The 23,064-nt window shown below is 46.1% G+C and overlaps 2 protein-coding genes across 8 annotated transcripts in view; one reads left to right on the plus strand and one right to left on the minus strand.

Annotated features, from left to right (window-relative positions):
* The first annotated feature begins 794 nt into the window (after positions 1-794).
* On the plus strand, positions 795-22,288 carry MRPS25 (mitochondrial ribosomal protein S25). Of its 4 annotated transcripts, none has more exons than XM_012502172.2 (6): positions 795-1,072; positions 4,778-4,884; positions 11,051-11,138; positions 11,884-14,879; positions 18,873-19,074; positions 21,469-22,288. In XM_012502172.2, the coding sequence occupies exons 1-4, from the start codon at positions 939-941 to the stop codon at positions 12,071-12,073; spliced, it is 519 nt and encodes a 172-aa protein (XP_012357626.2). In that variant the 5' UTR covers positions 795-938; the 3' UTR covers positions 12,074-14,879; positions 18,873-19,074; positions 21,469-22,288. The 4 variants fall into 4 exon arrangements, with proteins under 4 accessions (XP_012357626.2, XP_030657743.1, XP_030657744.1 ...); XM_030801883.1 differs by having other exon boundaries at positions 21,493-22,288; XM_030801884.1 differs by lacking the exon at positions 18,873-19,074 and adding an exon at positions 16,862-17,048 and having other exon boundaries at positions 11,884-14,810.
* The window catches only part of NR2C2 (nuclear receptor subfamily 2 group C member 2), a 102,612-nt gene continuing 94,793 nt past the window's right edge, over positions 15,246-23,064 (minus strand). For all 4 annotated transcript variants that reach the window (XM_030801880.1, XM_012502171.2, XM_030801882.1 and 1 more), the window contains one exon: positions 15,246-21,681. In XM_030801880.1, the coding sequence (XP_030657740.1) occupies positions 21,507-21,681 (175 nt within the window). In that variant the 3' untranslated portion in view covers positions 15,246-21,506. The remainder of the gene's footprint in view (positions 21,682-23,064) is intronic.

A 23,064-nucleotide genomic window follows, 5' to 3' on the forward strand; every position in this document is an offset into this window, starting at 1 on the left:
GATCAAGAGTACCTCAGAAATGCATATTTTTTTTTTTTTTTTTTTTTTTTTTTTTTTTTTGAGACGGAGTCTTGCTCTGTCGCCCAGGCTGGAGTGCAGTGGCGCGATCTCGGCTCACTGCAACCTCCGCTTCCCTGGTTCAAGCGATCCTCCCACCTCAGTCTTCTGAGTAGCTGGGACCACAGGCGCTGCTACCACACCAGGCTAATTTTTGTATTTTCAGTAGAGACGGGGTTTCGCCGTGTTGGGCAGGCTGGTCTCGAATTTCTGACCTCAAGCGATCCTCCCGCCTCGGCCTCCCCAAAGGCTGGGTTTACAGGCGGGAGCCACAGCGCCTGGCCCTAGAAATGCATCTCACCCACAGTTTGTTTACGAAAAAATTGAGGTCCTGAGTTAAGTGGCTGAATTTAGGAAGGAATTGATCCCACACTGTCTTTTTTTCTTTTGCTAAGAAGTTTAAGTCAATGTCAGAAAGTGCAGTTTGAACTCTTCATGATAAAACTGGAGATGTTCAGGGAGAAAAATGGACTTTAGGTTCAATAGACGTTATCAGCTGACTTGGTATCCAAACTCAGCTTTCCTGATTATTTCTTATTGCAATGTCTGACTTTTAGCCTTGTAAAAATATTTTCCCGTGGGTGGATGGGGAAATGACTAATTTACAGGACGCGACAACCTAAACCTTCCAAGGAGAAGGCGTCCTAAAGCGAAGATGCACACACCGGTTCTCGCCGCGCCAGGTCGAAGGCCGCCTACAAGTCCCAGGGTGCTCCGCGGCGTGCGCTGCCCGCCGGGAAGCGTCTCCTGTGCGTCTGCGCGGGAAGTGGAACCTGGCTCTGGGGGAGAAGCGGCGTGAGATCCGCGCGGGTGCTAGCTAGTTCTTTCTCGTCGCTGCTCGGCTCGCGGCCCGTGGGGTCGGCCCCGCCACCGTCGCCGCCATGCCCATGAAGGGCCGCTTCCCCATCCGCCGCACCCTGCAATATCTGAGCCAGGGGAACGTGGTGTTCAAGGACTCCGTGAAGGTCATGACAGTGAATTACAACACGCACGGGGAGCTGGGCGAGGGCGCCAGGTCAGTCGCAGCCCCGGCAGCCTGGCGAGCCGTAACCTGCTAGTCGTGCCAGCCTGCTGGTAACGTGAGCTCCCGAGTCGCTCTGGGCGGCCGCTCAGCCCCGGGGCGGGCCCCCCAGTTCGGCGCGGTTACCCCCATTTTACAGAGGTCCCAGACTGAGGCGGACGGCGGGGCCCCCGCCGGGCCGGCTGCAGTCGTGACGAGGTTTGGGGGGCGGAGCACAAGAACCCCACTCCTGGATCTCCTTCCTCCGGCGCGGTGGGCGAGGCTGACCCGAGGGAGGCCACCAGTTCCCTTGGCCCCTGTGGCCAGCAAGGCAAGCGCTGGGGAGGGGCAGTCGCAGATCCTCTCGGGGTGACGGGGGTGACACCCCAGGACGAATCTGAGGATAAAATGAGAGAAATAACAGCGGCGAACACTGATCATGTCTCGCATAGTTCTGAATGCTTCTCGCGCTTTCTCTCTTCTGATGCCTACAGAAACCCCAGCTTATCCCCACTCTAAGGCTGGGGAAGCGCACAGAGAGGTTAAGTAACTTGCGGCTCCACGAGACACCATGCTAGCCAGTGAGCGGTGAGCCGGGCAGTGTGGCCCGGAGTAAGTGAAAACGCTTCCTTCGGGACTCAAGGTTTGGAAGGAAGTGATCACTTATGTCAGCTGTGCAGCAGCAGACCCTACCCCCACTAGAGGGAACTATAGGGGACGCCTAGGATGTCTTTCAGCTTGGAACAGAGTAGGGACTCATTGAATGGCAGTTGGCAAGTGAAAGGTTTGGATTGACCCTGAGGCAGCCCTAAGCAGTGCCTTAGGCTCTGCAGGTATGAAGTCTACATTTATTGAGTACACTCTGAGTGCTAGGCTGTGTGCTGTGTGCTGGGAGTTCAGCAGTGATGGAAGAGGCAGCCTTAGCCCGCAGAAACTTTGGGACTGGGTGTATGCTGGATCAAAATGAGGCGTGGGGGCGGGGAGCAACTTCTTGTGGGGCATGGTCCCCTTGGTGACGGACCTTCACTGCATGGCCCTTAAAGAGAACCGGAAGCCACTTCCTAGCCATTTGCTCTGCGCAGGTGAATCTGAGAACTTGGACCTGCTTGCCTGGAATCAGCTGGCTTGATGGCTTCCTGGAAGACTTAGTCTTAGGGTGTATGGGCACCCAGATACTCCTTCATAACCTACTGCACAACTGTGCACACCTTTGTCCCACGGCACCTGCCGGGCAGATAATGGGAAGGGGTGGGGGGTCTCGGTGCGGCCCGCAGTGAGCTGGAGAGCACGTGCCCTATCCAGAGGGCCCTTCACTGTTTGGCATTGCGGGCTCCGTGGAGAATTTCTGATTTGTCAAGAAGCTGAAATCCAGATTTTTATGTAAATCTCTGGCGTTTAAATGGCCAGCCAATCAAAATAAGCCTGTGAGCCTCTTACTCACATTCTCAGATATTTTAATGTCCTCTAGGTAAATGAGATACAAACAGCCATTCACTGTTTCTTTGTTCCTGGTGGTAGGGGCTGGCCTGTGCCACCTGTGCCCTCTATGATCTTGTACCCGTGCGTTGGAGTCTGTCTGCCTTGCTCTGGCTAGCCGCACTCCTCCCCCAGTCCCCAGCCCTTGTTTGTTCATGTGCCCTCAGCACTTCAGCTGCCCCACTGGGACCTATCTCCGTCCCAAGTGCCTGTGACCGGTCCAGCTAGTCTTTGGGTACCTGCTGGGAGCAGTGGGAAGGTGCCTTATGTAGTATCTGAGGGCCACGTCCTTACTCACCTCTGCCAGGTGTTCTACCCTAAACAAGTGGCCCCCAAGCCTCAGGGTGAATTTGATGGTGACAGAACAGTGTGATCGAAGGCCAGACTAATCAGCCCAGTTAGACCTGGGGCAGTTTACTTAACTTCTGACCTTAGTTTCCTTAAACTGTAAAACCCCACCTTCTGGGGTTGGAGAGTCAGGTGCCTAGCAGAGTGTCTGGCATATACAGTAGGTGCTCAACTCAAGGTTCCTGCCATTATTAACTTTCGTCCTGTGTTTCAGCAAGAACCATTTTAAGATCTCTGTTGCATTTCTGTCCTAGTAGTTTAAAGTATGGGAACGTCTCACCTGGCTATGTCCTGGTTTATTTGTAAAAAGTTCTGTGACACTGGGATACTCTGCAGTGGGGTGGGAACTGATCAGAGGCCTCCTGCGCCCTGGAAGGTAAATTCAGCCTTTGAGCTCCCAGGCCTGTGTGCTGTGGGGATCTCCAAGGCCTCCATTCCTCCCCTAGAGGCAGCAGTTTTCAAGGCTTAACTATTTATTTATTTATTTATTCAGATGGAGTCTTGCTCTTGTCACCCAGGCTAGAGTGCAGTGGCGCGATCTCGGCTCACTGCAAGCTCCGCTTCCTGGGTTCACGCCATTCTTCTGCCTCAGTCTCCTGAGTAGCTGGGACTACAGGTGCCCGCCACCACGCCAGCTAATTTTTTGTATTTTTAGTAGAGACGGCATTTCACCGTGTTAGCCAGGATGGTCTCGATCTCCTGACTTTGTGATCTGCCCGCCTCGGCCTCCCAAAGTGCTGGGATTACAGGCATGAGCCACTGCACCCGGCGGCTTAACTATTTAATTTGAGTCTTATACCCATATAGTTAAATAACATCCTCAGAGAGCCGCTTTTTTTGTTTTGTTTTGTTTTTGAGATAGGACCTTGCTCTGTCGCCTAGACTGGAATGTGGTACAATCACAGATCTGGCTCACTGCGACCTCAAACTCCGGGGCTTAAGCGATCCTCCTGCCTAAGCCTCCCAAGTAGCTGGGACCACTGGCATGTACCACTATGCCCAGCTCATTTTTTATTTTTTTATAGAGACAGGGTCTCCCTATATTGCCCAGGCTGGTCTCAAACTCCTGAGCTCAAGCAGTCTTCCTGCCTGGGCTTCCCAAAATGCTGGGATTACAGGTGTGAGCCACTGCACCTGGCTGAGAGCTACTTGTTGATTTTTAGCTTTAGGTGTTATCTGTGGACTTGTCACTATGGAATGTCTCTCACCATCATTGCTACTTCTCACCCCCAAAACCTCCATACTCTTCCACCCACTCCTCCCAGTATCATTATTCCAAATTTTGTATAGGACGATATTCAGCGTTCAGATTAATATTACTTTGTAAGTGCTATACACAGTTGAGCCAAATAGAATACTGTGATTATGCTTTTTTTTTTTTTTTTTGGCAAGGCCTTTTGTTTCTCTGGAGTATAAATCTGTTTAAATCTTCTAAGTTTAAAGGTGTTCCTCCACTCCTAAATTGTAAAAGTGTTCCCCCATGTGTAAATACATTGGTCTCATTATTTTAAAATTGTGGTATAACCTAGATACGGTGCACACCTGTAAGTATACAGCTCCATGAACTACCACTCATGTTTACACCTTGTCTTCACGACACAAATCACGATGTAGTACCTTTCATGGTTTCATTTTCAGTGGTGCTTTGGCATTGGTGTTAGGTTAGCTTGCAGTGCAGGTTGGGATACAGATTTCTTTCTCCTCAAATGCCTGCCCAGGGGTCTCCACGCCATTCAGGGAATCTTCTAAGAGGATCTCTGCGAGTTTTTTCTCAGCCTTTTTGGGTCCTCTGAGAATCTGATGAAAATGCTGGACTTTCTCCCTAAAAAAATACCCATGCATAAAATTTTAGGCTAAAAACTCTGTTTCATAGGCTTCATTTCTTCCCTTTTGCAGGAAATTTGTATTTTTCAACATACCTCAGATTCAATACAAAAACCCTTGGGTGCAGATCATGATGTTTAAGAACATGACGCCGTCACCCTTCCTGCGATTCTACTTAGGTGAGTGGGGCCCTCGCCATGGTCCAGGGGCTGTCCCAGACATGCCTGGAGAGACTGCATCCTTCCTGCGGGAGCGTCAGGATGAGCTGCAGCGCGCGCTGTCATGGTGTGTCTGTGACTCCTGCACCTTTGGCTTCCCCATACCGAGGCACTCAAAGTCCCTTGTCACACCAGGTTGTGATGCCTTTGCTCAAGATTGTTCCTGGCCTGGAATCCCCTTTCTACCTGCGTTTGCTTATTTAACTGAAAAAAAAAAAAAAAAAAAAAAAAAAAAAAAAAAAAATTCCTCAGGGCTCAGTATGGGCACCACTTCTAGGAAGCCTTCCCTGCATCCTAGAGTGACCTCCCACATGCCCCCAGAACCCCTCTGTCTCAGTGCTGTGTGTGTCCTCTGAGGACTGCATGCACTTATACGATGCTGTTCATGTTTGGACCAGGCGCTAAGTGATGTTTATTCCATTAAGTTTGGCTCCATGCTGGAAAACGAGGAGGGCAGCTGTTCTGGCCCAGCTCTCAGACACTTTGATCCTGAGCAAGTAACAGACCCATTTTAAAATTTGTCACCTGAAGGCAAAATGTCTGCCTTACATGGCTATGAGAATCAAATGAAGTGTAGGTTGGGAAATGCTTCAGGAGACAAAATGACCATGTTTTTTCATTCATTCCACCAATATGTAACACATGTTCCCTAGGACCAGGTGCTGGTCCGGAGGCTGGGATGTCAGGAAGCCACACAAAGATTTCTGCTGCCCTTGTGGAGATTATATCCAGCAGAGGAAGACAGAATGAACAAGAAATTTTAACAAAAGATTAGGGCCAAGCGCAGTGGCTTGCACCTGTAATTCCAGCACTTTGGGAGGCCGAGGAGGGTGTGTCACGAGGTCAGGAGATCGAGACCATCCTGGCTAACATGGTGAAACCCTGTCTCTACTAAAAATACAAAAAATTAGCCGGGTGTGGTGGCAGGTGCCTGTAGTCCCAGCTACTCGGGAGGCTGAGGCAGGAGAATGGCGTGAACCCGGGAGGCGGAGCTTGCAGTGAGCTGAGATCGTGCCACTGCACTCCAGCCGGGGTGGCAGAGCAAGACTCCGTCTCAAAAAAAAAAAGATGAGTGCTGTGGGCCTGGTGGCGCAGTGGCTCACCCCTGTAATCCCAGTACTTTGGGAGGCTGAAGTGGGTGGATCTCTTGAGCTCAGGAGTTCGAGACCAACATGGGCAACATGGTGAAACCCTGTCTCTACAAAAAAATATTTAGCCGGTGTGGTGGCATATGCCTGTGGTCCCAGCTACTTGGGGGGCTGAGGCAGGAGGATTGCTTGAGCCTGGGAGGCAGAGGTTGCAGTGAGCCAAGATCGCACCACTGCACGCCAGCCTGGGCAACAGAGTGAGACCCTGTCTAATAAAAAAAAATAGATGGCCAGGCGCGGTGGCTCATGCTTGTAATCCCAGCACTTTGGGAGGCCGAGGCGGGCGGATCACGAGGTCAGGAGATCGAGACCACGGTGAAACCCCGTCTCTACTAAAAAATACAAAAAATTAGCCGGGCGTGGTGGCGGGCGCCTGTAGTCCCAGCTACTCGGAGAGGCTGAGGCAGGAGAATGGCGTGAACCCGGGAGGCGGAGCTTGCAGTGAGCCGAGATTGCGCCACTGCACTCCAGCCTGGGTGACAGAGCGAGACTCTGTCTCAAAAAAAAAAAAAAAAAAAAAAAAAAAGAAAAGATTAGTACTGTGAGAAACAGGACAACAGGCAAGGTTGGAAGGGTGGCCTTGTGGCAGTTCGTGCATGTGAGCTTTGCTTCTGTTTTTAAAACCAACTTTATTGAGGTGTAATTTACTTCAGTGTGCTGGTAATGGCACACCCAAGTAGCATGTGCAGCTGGATGGGTACTGGCCGTTGCTATATACCTGTACACTTACGTACATGCCCCAAGATGCAGAATGCCCCAGCACTGCAGGAAGTTCCTTAGTGCCACTTTCTGGTTAATTTCCCTTCCACCAGAGGCAACCCGTTATCCCTTCTTTCACTATAGATGCATTTTGTTTTAGAATGTCATGTAACTAGAATCTCACGGTATGTGTTCCCTTGAGCCTGGTGTCTTTTACTCATGTTTTGAGATTCACCCAGGTTACATGTTTCGTGGTTTTTCCTGTTTCTGGCTGGGTGGTATTCCGTTCTGTGAATGTACCGCAGTGTGTCCACTCACCTGTTGATGACCCTTTAGATTTTTGTAAGATGCCGAGAGAGTTAGAAATATGAGATTTATGAGAGAGAAGACCTTGAAAGAAACCAGGAAAGTGAGGAAGCCGGGCAGGGAAAATTGCCAGAACTACAGGTGAGGACGACACAGCTCTGGGAGCGTTGGCCAGCGCAGCAGGACATTCTAGCCTTGTGTTGGGTTGTGAAGGCCAGACCCCAGGCCCCGAACAGGGAGAGCACGGGCTACCCAAGTGCTGTGCAAGTCCCAGCAGTACTCTACAGGGCTGTCAGCTCAGCGGCAACTCCTGGGAGGAGGTCCTTGCTTGAAGGGAGGTTTGAGTGGTGGGCCTCCTGGCTGCCAAGAAGAAAGTTACAGTAAACGTGCATGTAGGCTGCGCAGGTCTCTGTCTGTGGACAGAGGCATTCAGGCCTCCTGGGGGTATACCTGAGTGCAACTCCCAGGTCACAGAGCAGCTATGTATTTAAGGTTCTCAGGCACCGCCTTTCCAAAGCGATTGTGCCGTGTTGCACTCTAGTCACAGGGTGGAGTTCCAGCAGCTGCCCATCCTCGCTCATGCTGGTATTGTTGTATTAATGTCCCAGGACTGCCGTAACAATTGACCACAAACTTGGTGGCTTCACACAAATGTATTATCTTGCAGATCTGTGGGTTAGAAGTCCAGCATGGGCTGGAACCAGTGTCAGCAGAGCCTTCCATCTGGAGGCTTGAGGTGAACCCACGTTCTTGCGTTTCCTAGACTCTAGGGCCTGTCCACATTCTTTGGCTTGTGGCCTCGTTCTACCATCTTCAAAGCCAGCAACCTTGCATATGCGGCTGTCCCTCCATCCTTCCACCTCCCTCTGACCACAGCCCGGTCAGGTGCTGCAGTTTTAAGGACCCATGGGGTTAACCTGGGCCCACTGGATGATCCAGGATCCTCTCCCCAACTCAAGGCCCTTAACTCGAATCACATCTGCAGAGTCCCTTTTGCTGTGTAAGGTTCTAGGGGTTAGGACGTGGACATCTCTGGGGACCATTATTCTGCCCACCAAATTGTCTTTTAAATTTTAGCCATTCCATTGGGTGTATATCTCATTGGAGTTTTAATATGCATTTCCCCCAAGTATCTTTTCCTGTGCTTATTGGCCACTCAGATATTTTTTTTGTAAACAGTCTGTTTGAATGTTTTGTTTTTTTTTTTTAATTGAGACGGAGTCTCGCTCTGTTGCCCAGGCTGGAGTGCAGTGGTGCGATCTTGGCTCACTGCAAGCTCTGCCTCCTGGGTTCACGCCATTCTCCTGCCTCAGCCTCCCGAGTAGCTGGGACTACAGGTGCCCGCCACACCATGCCTGGCTAATTTTTTGTATTTTTAGTAGAGACGGGGTTTCACGATGTTAGCCAGGATGGTCTTGATCTCCTGACCTCGTGATCCGTCCGCCTTGGCCTCCCAAAGTGCTGGGATTACAGGCATGAGCCACTGCGCCCAGCCTGAATCTTTTTTTCCATTAAAAAAAAAAAAACAGGCTGCTTTCTTGTCAAGTTCTTTATGTGTTCTGGGTGCATTTCCTTTGTTGGAGATAATGTCTTGTGACTGTTTTCTCTGTTTGTGGCCTGCTTTTCATTTTCTTAGTGGTGTCTTTTGGAGAGCAGAAATTTCAATTTTGATGAATTCGGTTTATCATTTAAAAAAAATTTTTTTTTTTTTTTAAATTAAAAAAAAGCAGTGAGACAGAGTCTCACTGTTGCCAAGGTTGAGTGCAGGTGCATTCTATCCTAAATTCACTTATTTCCAGTAGTTTTTATTTTCTAGATTGCTTAGGATTTTCTACATGCACTGTAATAATGTCATCTGCAAATAAAGACAGTTATACTTCTTTTCCAATCTTTTTTATTTTGTCTTAACTCACTGGCTAAAGTGGCAGTAATATTTTGCATTTCTACTAGCAACGTATGAGAGTTCCAGTTACTCTGCATCCTCACTAGCACTTGGTATTGTCTGTGCTTTTAAAATTTTAGCCATTTGCATATCTTGTTATGGTTTTAATTTGCATTTTCCTAGTGACTCATTGAGATCTCATCATTTCATATGCTTATTATTAGCCCTTCAAAAAAATTTAAAATGTTTATTCAGTGATGTGGTTTGGATCTGTGTCCCCACCCAAATCTCATGTTGTTATAATTCCCAATATTGAGGTAGGGTGTGATGGGCCTGCTCCAGTCACCGTGGGGGCAGTTTCTCATGAATGGTTTAGCACCATCCCCTTTGGTACTGTGGTTGTGATAGTGAGTTCTCTTGAGATCTGGCTGTTTAAAAGTTGTGGCACCTCCCCGTTCTCTTTCTTGCTCCTGCTTCCACCATGTGAGACTCCTCGCTCCCCCTTTGCCTTCTGCCATGATTGGAAGCTTCCTGAGGCCTCCCCAGAAGCAGAAGCTGCTGTGCTTCCTGCACACCCTGCAGAACCATGAGCCAATTAAGCCTCTTTTCTCTATAAATTACTCAGTCTCAGGTATTTCTTTATAGCAACGTGAGAGAATGAACTAATACATTCAGATATTTTGCCCATTTTATTAGTTGGATTGTCTTATTGAGTTGTGAGTTTTTTATATATTCTGGATATAAGTCCTTTATCAGATATATGCATTATAAATATTTTCTCCCAGACTGTGGGTTATGGTGTCTCCTGTACTGTAAAAGTTTTTAATTTTGATTTTTCAATTTATAGTTTTTTTTCTTTTATGGATTATGTTTTTTAATGTCATCTCCAAAATATATTTGCCTAGGTAAGGTCATGACAATTTTTTCCTGTGTTCTCTTCTAGAAGTTTTATAAAAGTTTGAGCGCTTACATTTAGGTCTCAAATCCATTTTGAGTTTTAATTTTTTTTTTTTGAGGTTGAGTCTCACCCTGTTGCCCAGGCTGGAGTGCAGTGGCATGATCTCAGCTCACTGCAACCTCTGCCTCCAGGGTTCAAGCTATTCTCCTGCCTCAGCCTCCTGGAGTTTTAATTTTTAAAATTTTAATGTTGTGGGTAAAAGTCTAAATTCACTTATTATTAGCATATAGATAGCCAGTTGTCCCAGCGCCATTTGTTGAAAAGATTATCTTTCTTCATTGAATTATCTTGGTATCTTTGCTGAAAAGCAATTGACCTTACAAATAAGGGTTTATTTCTGGACTCAGTTTTGTTCCATTACAGTGTATGTCTATTCTTTTTTTTTTTTTTTTTCCAAGACAAAGTCTCACACTGTCACCCAGGCTGGAGTGCAGTGGTGCAATCTCTGCTCACTGCAACCTCTGCCTCCTGGGTTCAAGCAGTTCTCCTGCTTCCCAGCTAAATTTTTGTATTTTTAGTAGAGATGGGGTTTCACTATGTTGGCCAGGCTGGTCTTGAACTCCTGACCTCATGATCCACCTGCCTCAGCCTCCCAAAGTGCTGGAATTACAGGTTTGAGCCACCGCGCCCAGCCATATTCTTATACTAGTACCACACTGTCTTGATTATAGTAATTTCAATTTATTGTAAATTTGAAATTGGAAAGTAAACGTTCTCCCATTTTCTCGTTTTTCAGAATTGTTTTGGCTCTTTTGGGTCCTTTGCATTTCCATATGAATTTCAGGCTTAACTTCAGGTGTTACAGAAACACCGCTTGGGATTTTGATAGGGATTTAATGAATCTGTAGATCAGTTTGGGGGAGAATTGCCGTCTCAAGAATATTGAGTCTTTCTATCCATGAACATGGAATGTCTTTCTATTAAAATGGCATTTTTTTTACAAATCTAAAGTTTGTGCTTGCTCAGGTCTAAAGAAAAATGGAAAAAGGAAGGGTAGTATTATGGATTATGTAAACAAATATATCTATTATTAAAATGTTTCTGCCACTAAAAGCAAGTCCCAAATTACAGCTTTTTGAGGCTGAGTGTGCTGTGAGTTCTGTTTCTCTTCTGCCCTGTGCTTTCCGTTTCCAGATTCTGGGGAGCAGGTCCTGGTGGATGTGGAGACCAAGAGCAATAAGGAGATCATGGAGCACATCAGAAAAATCTTGGGGAAGAATGAGTGAGTTGTTTGGTTTGACCTGGAAGGAGCAAACTTCTCAGCCCAGAGAATTTGAGGAAGAAAGGGGTGTGTGGGAAGGGTGTTGAGAGGTAAGATTCTCTTACAGTGAACCCCAGACACTAACAAGAGCTGGGGCTGTAGAATCAGTTCTTTCTGATGTTGCTCTTTACCAAATCATTAAACCTCTATAAGCTTTATCTCCCTAGGCTGTACAGTGTGAGAAGTACCTCTCTCCCTCTTGCGGGGGACGGGAAGCTGAAATGCAGCTGACTTGTGGCCCTGTGCAGCTGCTAACCCTTCTCTCCTGGGAATCTCAGCTTGGAGCTAGCAGACATCTAGCCCCAGGGCTCCTGGTGACAGGTCTTTCTTTCCATGAATGAGAGGAGACAGAAAGGGAGGGAAGCCGAAAAAGTCTGTCTTTGAGAAACCACACGGAGGCCTTTTCAGGCTCCTTTATCTTGTGATTGTCAGAGCTGTGAGCCCCACCTGCGGCAGCAGATAGGCTGACCACACTGTGTAGGCTTGCTCCTGTGTGGTCTGAGGGGACAACAGCAGGCCTTCTTTCAGCCCTCTCCTCAGGGGCCAGCAGGGAGAAAGCGATAGGCATTGACAGTGAGGATCAGGTTAGAAGGCAGGAGATCCAGGTGTCCCTGGTGGATGGTGGGGTTGTCTCGGCTGAGAAACTGCCCTGTGCGTGCCACTCAGCATTGCCAAATGTTTGGTTGCCGTCTGTGCTCTTTGGCAGGGAAACCCTCAGGGAAGAGGAGGAGAAAAAGCAGCTGTCTCACCCAGCCAACTTTGGCCCTCGAAAATACTGCCTGCGGGAGTGCATCTGTGAAGTGGAAGGGCAGGTGCCCTGCCCCAGCCTGGTGCCATTACCCAAGGAGATGAGGGGGAAGTACAAAGCTGCTCTGAAAGCCAGTGCCCAGGACTAAGGCCCATGGTCACTGTGGGCTGGGGTGATGGTGTCTGACCAGTGGGGAGATTGGAATGGGATTACTTTGGCCCAGGGAAGCCCCTGGTTCTGTCCCTGGAGACTCTGGAAATCCTTTTGCATTAAAAGGACTTTACACACCTGTGTAAAAGGATGTGCGAGAGGAGGGTCTGAAGCTGAGCTGCTAAATGAATATCCCTGCTCTGCTGGTCAATAAAACACCTCCTAATAGCAGCTTGGTGTGTATCTGGTCCTAGTGAAGAGGAAGGCCTATGTAGTAGAAAGGCTTTGGGCCTGGGAGGTTAAGGCCACAGCCTGTTGACACCTGTTTTGGTCCTGCGACCCTTTACTGGTCTCCGCTGGCTTTGAATCTTCCTCTGGCCCCTACTCTGGAGAACATAAGGGCTGCTGTGGTTGAGTCTGGCTAGCACCGTCTGTGGTTGGCAGTGTGGACACCCCTCCATTCAGTTCCTTGGGGTATTTTTCAGAAATCCAAAGGCAACCCTTTGTGCAGTGCTCACTTTTTTAAGTATAGTTGATTACCCTTGCCTGCTGGGGGGCCTAGCTATGGGCCGGAGATGAAGGAGCCCCAGTGGCTGACAGGCCAGCCTCACTCAGGCACATACCTGCTGACCAGTCAGCCACTGCCAACCCGTGGCCCAGCCACTGTGTGCATTAGCAGGGAGGTTTGTAAGCCATGGAGGAAAAGAGGAGACACCACCTGGTGGAGACGTTGGGGCCCTGCTGGGGGGATGGTGTCTATAGCTGGCCACCTGGCTCTGCTGGCTCCCTCAGGCCCTGCTTACCAAGCTCTGGAGGAGGGAGTGCTGCATTACTGAGCACCTTCCTTGTTCTTTCCTCATAGGACACTGATGTTACTGTCACTTTAGTTATGCTAAAGTGGAGGTTTCAGCCTCCAGAAGACAGCAGAGCCCTCTAGGGTCACCTTAAGAATAGGTTTAGCTAGGCTGGGTGTGGTGGCTCATGCCTGTAATCCCAGCACTTTGGGAGGCTGATGTGGGCAGATAGTTGAGCCCAGGAGTTCGAGACCAGCCTGGGCAACATGGCAAGACCTTGTCTCTACAAAAAATACAAAAATTAGATGGGTGTGGTGTTTCGCGTCTGTAGTCCCAGCTATTTGGGAAGCTGAGGTGTGAGGATCTCTTGAGCCTGGGAGGTCAAGGCTGCAGTGAATCATGATCGTGTGCTACTGCACTCCAGCCTGGGCCACAGAGCAAGACTGTCTCAAGAAAAAAAAAATTTAAAATAAGTTTAATTATAAAGTGAAGGACCGGGTGGACCATGGACCCCTAGAAACTCAGCCAAGGAGACTTGACTTTATCTGATACAGGAAGACAGTGGTTAAAAGAATTAAAAAAGGACAGTGGTGCTTGACAGAGCAGGACTGAAATTTTCATTCCTCTACCTGTGCTGGGGCCTTGGTCAAGTCTTAAAGCTTTCCAGGTCTGTAACTGGTTTTGTCTGTAAAATGGGGAAAAGGTTACCTTTTCTGCCACATGAAGTAGCTGGCTGGTGAAATGATGTCATACTACAATGTGTTTCATTAACTGTTGGAGATTATCCATTACCTTGAGCAGTTTTGGATCTTTTACATTTGATGCTCAAGTTTGATTCTGTACCAGATCTGGGTTCGGGTTGATGGCTTGTCGGGGGTGGGAGGGGAAGGTGGGCAGAGACTGATGTATAGTGGACAGGTGTTCCTTGAGTGACAGACTTACAAAGGGAGTGTTTAATTGAAATCTAGCATCTTGTCTCTCTGCGATCAGCATTTTGGCTGGGTGGAAAAAGCTCTCCTCCACAGAGAGCCCTCCCATGTCTGTTGGTTTCAGTTCCCCACCCAACTGACTGAAGTCTTGACCTTGATACCACCTGCCTGGGCGTTCTACTTGGCTGCAAGGGCTCTTCAGAAAGCACCTAGTTCCTTTTGGCTTTCATCTGCAGTGTAGATCTCCATAGCTAGTGACACAGAAAGCCTTATGAGAGTATTCCTTCCCTCTAGGGCCCAAAGAGGCTGCTAACCCAGCAGGAATGTCTTGAACCAAAAGGAGTGGTGACCCTTCTCTGGACAGAATAAATGTCTAGTCCCTAATGGGACAGAAAACTAGGGTTTGAGTTCAGGCTTGACACAGGAGTGATGGGCAGTAACGTGGACAGCCCAGACCCTGAAGGGACATGCGTGGAGACAGCAGCATTCCTATGGTGCAGTTACTGCTTGTGTGGCCAGCTTCACAGGCAGCAGATAATTTGTGGAAATAAGCGTTATTTTCTTTTTTTGTTCCCTGTAGGCTACTTGATCTTGGATAGTTTCTCTTTAAACCTTTGTCTTTCCCTATTTTGTTTAGTAGTGATGAAAGATGGGTTTGAAATATACAGAAATGGGAGAAAATTAGAGAAAATGTGAGGATTTTATAATAACATGTTCTTAATTTTATTTGCACAAGCAGTGTTCACAGCCTTATTCTTCTGAAGTGACCACTTTTCTTCTCTTTGAGGCACTACCTGGCAGCACCATCTAAACCTGTATCTGCTGTGGTCCCAGTTACTCAGGAGGCTGAGGCAGGAGGATCGCCTGAGCCCAGGAGGTTGAGGCTGCAGTGAGCCATGACTGTACCACTGCACTCCAGCCTGGGTGATGGAGTGAGGCCCTATCTGGCTGCCAGTGAGTTCTGTCATGCATCAGACTTCGGACCTCAGAATTTTTACCTGGAACATGAGAGGTCAGATGACATAATGAATATGTTCTAACTTCTGAAACTTTTGGAACTTATTTTTGCCCTTGATAGCACGTATCCTTAGAGAATGAGCTTGCCAATTTAAGGCCTGTCTGTAATGGCATCTGAATGGTCCAGCAGCCTAACTGTGCTCTGCTCCAGAAACATCTGTGTGGCTTCCCTACCTCCACACCAAGGAGCTGCCCTGCTGGGTTGAGGAAAAAGACTGTCCTGCCAGGGTTTCCCACTAAAGGTATTAACAAGCCCAGTGGACCACAGAGGGCCCAATCCCTCTTGGATGCTAAGGCTAAGGTAGGAGCCAGAGAGCCATAGAGACAGGACCATCAGGATGCTTCATTTCCACAACACAGGAGAGCGCTGCGTTGTCTGGGGGCTAGGCATTACTACTATCATGAAGAAAACTGAAGAGCAGGATGCACGTTAGTCTTTAATTCACTTTTAATAGTATAAACCTCATTTAGGTAGTAGTATTAAGCCACAACAATAATGCCACATTGAAACAGCATTTAATAAAATGCATAAAGCTAATTCATGCACTGCAATACTCTATATACAAACACAACAATGCAAATTCTTCTTCAAGACTGAAGACATTGATTAGATATAAAATTCAGTTTAAAAAGAACATGCTATTTTTTAAATGCCATCACATAAACAAAGTGATTTCACAGGGAGAAGAAAGCTGTATAAAGCTGCAGCTTTCAACAGGTTTTAAACCTGGCATTAAAATGTAATGGCAAAACCAATATTTTCTATATTGTGAAGGGCAAAGGTTACAGAAACGGTCCCAAGAAAATCTAACACCCAAGTTTTCCTTTGATAGATGCCTTTAAAAGGGCTGGTAATGCAGTTACATTCTAACAGAGAAGTCCAAACTACAGGTAAAAACTACAGCTTGTACTGTGAAAAATGTGCAGCTTTTCAGTTATAAAACTAGTTGAACACTGGTTTACAAGATAATCCGTAGAACAGAGACTGTAGAAAAATATTCCAGCACTTGAGTTGTGTGTGGCAGCAGCATTTGAGTCCATGAATGCTATGGTCATGAAAATAATTGATTATACTTTCCTAAAGAAAAGCCATTTTTTTAATGCAAAGTCTACTACTTCCAAATGTTATTCCAAACATTAAATTTTAACAGTCTATCAATCAATAAATGTTGAACATTTTTTTCTATTTTGCATGTATAAACATCAAGACACCAAAATTATTTATAGCTGGGCATTAAAAATATCTGACATTTTTCTCCCCTCAAAGATACTTTTCTTAAGCTCACAATTTATTTGTAGACTGCTGTTAAGCTAAATAGCCCCAAAGGAAACTTTTTATTTCAATTCATTTAGAGACTGTCAAGTTTCCAATTGCATTTTAACTAGAAAGCCACTTTCAATAGCGTGATTGTCACGACAGGCTATGACGGGGAAAGGTCGCACAATCTTGTGGGATGAGGCCAGTGAAATAGAAGCTTTCTCTACATCAAAAACAGGGAAGCTGAAGGCTAAATGACCCACTGTCTCACAAAAGGCACTGAGTACTATGGTCTCATAAAGTGTTTTTAAAACATTTTGATAACTTATTTTAAAAAGAAAAAGAGTAACCTCTGGATTATGTGAGTTTTTGCAGCAATCCAGTGATTCCTTCCAACAGGCCCCTGCTTCCCAGGTCTATGTATGGGCAACTACTGCTGGGCCAGGCCCTGGCTCTCAAGGGCCGAGTCTCAGTTTAAGGCCAGATTAAGGGGGAAAATTCATCTGAATAGACCTGGACAAGGAAAATTTGGTATCTGTAGCTTTTAAGGGCACACATATCCATATTAAAATGCAATTCTTATCTGAAAATTTAAAATCATAATTTATAGAAAGGAGTTAAAGTCATTTACATGCTTACAGTTAGAGAAGTAACTTGAGATCTGTAGCTTATATGCCGCAAAAGTTAGCCATCAACATCCATGCTTAGTTTTAAAGAATAATACTTGGTAGGTTGTTTATTTTTAACTGGCGATAGAAAGACGGGAATTACTATTTGTTCAGTCATAGGACAGTGCCCCACATCTTGCTGACTGAGCACAGCGCAAGCCTGGAAAATTGCTACCATCTTTGGGAGTCAGGCCTCACTGACAGACCCTTCTGAATCTCTGACCGTGGCGCCTGTCTCTGGGCTACTCAACAGAGCTGAATAGCTGGGAATGCTGATGGCTCAACCCAACTGCCAAGTTCCTTCCAGGTAGGGCCATGAATAGGTGCATGAAAAGGTTAAAAATTCCCACTTAGTTTTGGATATTAAAATAAACTGTCTTCCAGCTTCCTGGCTCTTGTCTGAACCTAGAGAATATAGGGAAATGTCACCCTGTCAGAACCTCTTCTGCCTGGAATTCTTCCTTCTGCAGAGTGGAGATTCTGACTTCATGGCCCTTCCCAGGCAGGCTCACCCAAAGGAAAATGGAGTGAAGAAAATCACCAGCAAATCTTCCCTGCCAAGGGACCTTGCAACACCCACATCAGTTTACATTAGCAACTTTATGAAAAACTCTCTTTAAAACATAAGGAAAGTTTGGATACATGTCTGTATACATAATATACATCTATGTACACATACACACACTATATACACTGTACATATAGAGAGGATATAAACACATGTACATTCATTCAGTCTTACAGCCTAGAAACCTGTACACGCACAATGCTGCTGAAGGGACCCAGGGCCGGACATGCGAAGTGCACGCTGGTGGGAGGCACACAATGAGAAGGTCCAGACCCTGTGTACAAAAGACCTAAACCAACCCTGTCTTGATGAGGGGTTGGCTTTAGAAACTTACATCAAAGTTAAGACATTTTCAAAGAGCCTCATAACCAAGAGAATGGAAGCTGGATAAAGGAAGCACGTGGGGCATCTGCTCTGCTGGCTCAGGCATTCCCAGGGCCCAATGGGCACCGCCCTCCCTGGGAGAAAAGTGGCTGTCAGATGATGAGACTTTCCATGACCTGGACTAAGAGAGGAGTTAAAATGTTACCTATGACCCCATTGCACATAAAGTCATTTACATTGGAAAGTGGGCAACAAACTTCTGGACTCCAATGAGATCAGGTCCCAAAACATGGATGTACAGATGTGGCATGAACTGCTGATTGCAGCCAGGGGCTGGAAGCCCTGCAGAGGGCAGGCTGTGAGCAAGAGTGCTCTGCAGGAAATGTCCTCAAAGGACTATGAAAGTAAAAGCACTAGAAACAGCTAGAGTCCTTGGAATTTTTTGCTCCTTGCCGTAACTATCCCCCCAAACAAGACAGCTAAGTATGTGTGTAGCATGGATATTGCCTTGAGATTAGGGAGCCTAACGCATCCACTGTTAACACCATGGCTGGTGTCCTAACTGCCTCAGAAGAGTCCACATTCAACACTGACAATGACAAGCTAAAAATCAGTCCCTCTTGAGGGCAATTACACATCTTAGAAGTGACTACACCTGACATTAAATATAAAGCCCAGAACAGCAAAAGAACCTCAAACCACAGCCTTATGGCAAGGGTTAGACAATAAATAATGTAACCCCTCAGGACACACAGAAATGTCAAATTAGGAGAGTATAGTAGGTAACATACTTCCTTAAAAACACCTTCCAGGAGTAACTTGAAAAGTATTACTTGCTCAACTAATTTGGTCATTCAAAAAATCTCTTCCTGTCCTGTTTTATGCTAATGTGTAATGATCTCCACCATTTTCAACATCTATCTGTCTTAACCCAACATTATCTGAGATACTTCTGGAAAAGAGCCCACTTAACTGATGACAGCATGTGTCTGTCCCACCTCTCTGAGCCAGCTGCCTCTCCTCACTGAGGGAGGAGCGGCCAGGCCAGTATAAGAGGGAGCATGAACGTGGCTCCATGGAGTTCAGTAGCCAGAGGACAAGTCTCACTTCATGAAACCCAGAGTTTCACAAACTGCTAACAAGGGCTACAAGCCCTGTGAAAGTTGGAGCCCAAATATTTGGTTTGCATCTCTTTAAGTAATTCTTGACTTTGGCTGACTTTCCTTAACAACCTGACAGGAGATGAAATGGACCTGCAGTCAAAGGCTTCAAATGAGTTCAAGCAGCAAGAATTCAGGTTATGTGGACATGATCCTTAAAGAAAAAGCCACTTCAAAGTAAGGCCAAGAGGATCTCAGAAACCAACCAAGAGATGTTCAAAGCCCAAAACAGTCCCTGGAATCAGCCATCACCAGCAAGGGGACTTAAAGAGCAGGACCAGGTTAGAATCAGCACCTTTCCAAGCAAAATCACATTTTCTGCAAGGTTGTTTCACTAGAGCCCCAACACTTCCTTATCCAACCTGAGTCTAAGCGGCCTACTGGCTGCCACTGAATGACCTGGGAATGAGAGGAGGGGCTGGTGGAGACCTTTTCCCCAACACCATGAATTGGGATCTGAAAGCTGTCATGCTTGTATTCCCAGGAACATGGCCCTCATGGTCACTCTCAATCAAAACGGCAGAAGGCAGGCAACAATCTGTGTTAGAGGCACAGCTGAGCTTCAGGATGCCTGCTACTAAAATCCTCACAAGCAGAAATGAAACAAACCTGCCCTAATTCCATTGTCTCAGCTGGTTTTTTTGTCTTAATTTGGAAACTGAGAACACATCAGGGTTAGAAAAGTAAAAATTACTTTAAGCTGGCAAAATTAAATCCTTTCCATCATTTTATAATGGCCACCCCCACTACTCTCCAAAATTTGCTGCCAAGGCAAGAATTATAAAATGATATAATTAAATCCAAACAAGAATTTAGAAGTTGGAGACACTGTTCCCACCTACCCTACTAACAATGACTTGCATAAAGTGCTGCTAACCCTTCAAGATCAAGCATCCTGTTCTGCCTTAAGCCTGCAGCAGCTTCCATTCTGTCCAGTGTGGCACCACAGGGGCGTCTGTAGCTGGCCAGACTGCTCCCTGTGGAGCACATGTGTGGCACCAGCCTGAGCCGGATCAGAGCACCTGTGAGGCAGGGGAGTGTCCAGGGATCTTTTTGGATATCATTGGATTAACAAATCAAGAGAAGCAAATTTAACCCAACAGGGTGTATTTTCTTAATCTGGACTATTTAAAAAGCAAAAGACAAAGCAATTGACCTGGTCTTCCACATGCCACTATTCTCAAACAGGAAAAGTTTGCTATATATTCACATCCGTGGGAATTTATGGGTGTTTGAAGTTAGACATAACTTCCTTTTAAGCGCATACTCTCTTCTTGCTGTAAACTCTGGTTGCTACAATTTATGAGGAGAAAGACTATCACCCTGGAAATTGAGGGTTGTTTTTAAGGAGCAAGCAGCCTGCATTTAAAATGCTCCGGGATGGTCGTCTAGCACACACCTGGGGGAACCAAAGTGCACAGTGTGCTGGTAACATTAACAGACTTGCCAACAGAGATGCTGAGTCTACACACATTTTTAAAATATCTGGTATTTAAGGTCAACAGGAAGAAATTGTCCTGAAACCTTCCATTCAGCTTTACCAGGCCCTGACCACTCTGGCCAAGCGGCAGCAGGCTCCTGCTCAGCCCCAATCCAGCCTCACAGTTCTTTCTGATGGAGCTGCAGAAACACAAGCCCTTTTCAAGGGGGCATTTGGAGTGGAAAGCCCTGGGAAGGTAACCCTCACACTCCAAGGCCACACTCCTCCATCTGGACAAACACGCAAGCACCCCCAATTGTATTGGAAGTACTGTCAAGAGCTCAAAATGCCCACCTTGCGCTTTTTGGTCACAAGGCTTCACCTGCCACGAGCGGTGGATGTGACTTGGGGATGTTTTCACTTGGAGGAACTGTACATCTCATTTGGCAGTTAATGTCTGACTAGTTGCAATCCAATTCAGATAACCAGTCATCAGAGGAGAACCCCAGGTTCTACAGGAGTCTACAGATGCCCATCAGAAACCAGGACCAAGTAGTCAGGGAACCTGACAAGTGTCTGGTCTATGGCTAGAAGCTTCTGAACTGGGTCACCACCGACTGTGCTACCACACTCCCACTTACTGCATGATGCAAATGAGCCACGTTTCCATTCACAGAATTCAGTTCAACTCCACATGTGCACACAATTAGGAATGATGCCTTCTTTTCTTAAACATAGATGATTGTCTCCTGTACCCTAGTGAGTTTTCACAGAAATCATTAGCATTTCGGCAAAAGACATATACAGTTTTCCAACTGCCCTGCCTACAGGCAAGATGTTGCTAACATTACACATTGATAAGTGCTTAGAAAGTGCTAATATTATTACCCTGGTAATTAGTATCTATAATTCCAAGGACTTTTTTTATATATATATACACACATCCTATTCTCTTAGGTTCTTTCAGTTTTCTTTAATACTAGTCTCTGACATTATAAAACCTTTTTTTTGTTTTTTGCCCTTTGAGAATTTCTAAATACAAATTGAGTTAAAAGATTGTTCCAAAATCTGCTGCTTCATCAAAAGGCATTAAAACATTTCTTATGTCAGGAAAGGATCCTACTAGTCTTTTAATTGCTATTGTCTGGGATTAACAGATAAGGAGAAACCAGAAAGGAAATGGCTAACATATAGAAATATTTGCACATACCAAAATACCACTACTTTTCTTTTCTTTATATGTGAACGGTCCCAGGAGGATTCTGTTGCTCCTTGGCAGGTGTGTGGTGTGCGCTATAGACTGGCTCCGGTGATCTGGCCATTATACTCTGCTGTCTCCATCTTGAGGATGTAGGGGATTATGCTGTCTATCGAAACATTGCCAATGAGACCAGTAAAAAAAAGTTCTTCTGTTATGTTGGAGCTCATCAACCTGAGTGCCGGCAGGCGAACGAGGATCCTGGCCAATCTATAAAAGGGAGTGTCATTAGAAAAGGGGACTGTTTGATGCCCTTCAACCACAGCTCAGCAAAGGCTCCTGAGCAAAGGCTCAGCAAAGGCTGTCTGTATTGCACAGAATCAAACCAAACGGATCCACCATCCACCCACCTCTCTTTTCTGATTTCAACAGTTCCTCTTAACAGAAATTTATCATGAGAAAAAAACCAAATGAGTATAAAATGTATGTACAGATATGTTCCCTTCACTCTTGTTTATTCCAACTCTCCTCTCCCCTACCAAAAAGAGAAAACCTGGAAATTCATCAACAGAGGACAGGTTAAAATAAAATAGGAGTCTTCATATGATGAACTGCTAGAGACTCATTTAAAAAACGATAATACAAATCTGTATTTACTGATGAGGAAAGACATCCATGACATATTGCTCAATAAAAATTTAAAAGGAGATTATAAAACAGCAAGTATAGATGTCTATATAAAGTATTGGGAAAATGTTCACCACAATGCTAACAGTTGGGCTCTGGGTATTGGGATTTGAGGTGATTTTTTCTTATTTTTTGTACTGCTCTAATTTCCAGTGTTCATTTAGCATTATAAATAAAGCAGTAAAATAGCTTTCATTTTGAAGAAACTTGGGGTGGAGGGTGCACCACGACGCTGCCCTGGAGGGCCACTGAACACTGTGTATCTCAAGTGTCCCACGTGACGAGGCCATTCCCCAGCCAGGACTGGATCCCAGGTGAGCAGGTGGAGCATGTGCCAGGACTCTACTGCAGTGCCGTGTGTGACAGCCCAAACCGGAAACACCCTACCTTTTCATTAGCAGGGAAATAGGAACCACAGAAAATGAAGAAGAGTACGTGTTGTTATTGTATATTACATGAAAAAAGGTTACAAAACCTTTGGTATTTTATGATCCCAATTACAATACATAAAAAATTTCTGGAAGTGAATACGCAAAATGTTAATAGTAGGTATCTCTGGATAGTGCTTTTTTGTTTTTTTTGAGATAGCGTCTTGCTCTGTCATCCAGGCTGCAGTGGAGTGACGTGATCACAGCTCACTGCAACCACAACCTCCCAGGCTCAAGTGATCCTCCCACCTCAGACTTCTGAGTAACTGGGACTACAGGTGCACACCACCGCACCTGGCTAATTTTTCATTTTTTTCTCATACAGATGGGGTCTCACTGTGTTGCCCAGGATGGTTTCAAACAATCCTGCTGCCTCAGTGTCCCAAAGTGTTGGAATTACAGGTGTGAGTCACCACGCCCTGCCCTAATTTTTATACATATATTTTTGCTGCACATTAATTACAAATAATACCACTAATTTGCACCCAAACTTTTTTTCCATCAGTTTATCTGAGGGTAAAATGACTTTATATAACTC

This window comes from Nomascus leucogenys, chromosome 21 (genome assembly GCF_006542625.1).
Source record: "Nomascus leucogenys isolate Asia chromosome 21, Asia_NLE_v1, whole genome shotgun sequence".
In the NCBI taxonomy this organism is placed as follows: domain Eukaryota; kingdom Metazoa; phylum Chordata; class Mammalia; order Primates; family Hylobatidae; genus Nomascus; species Nomascus leucogenys.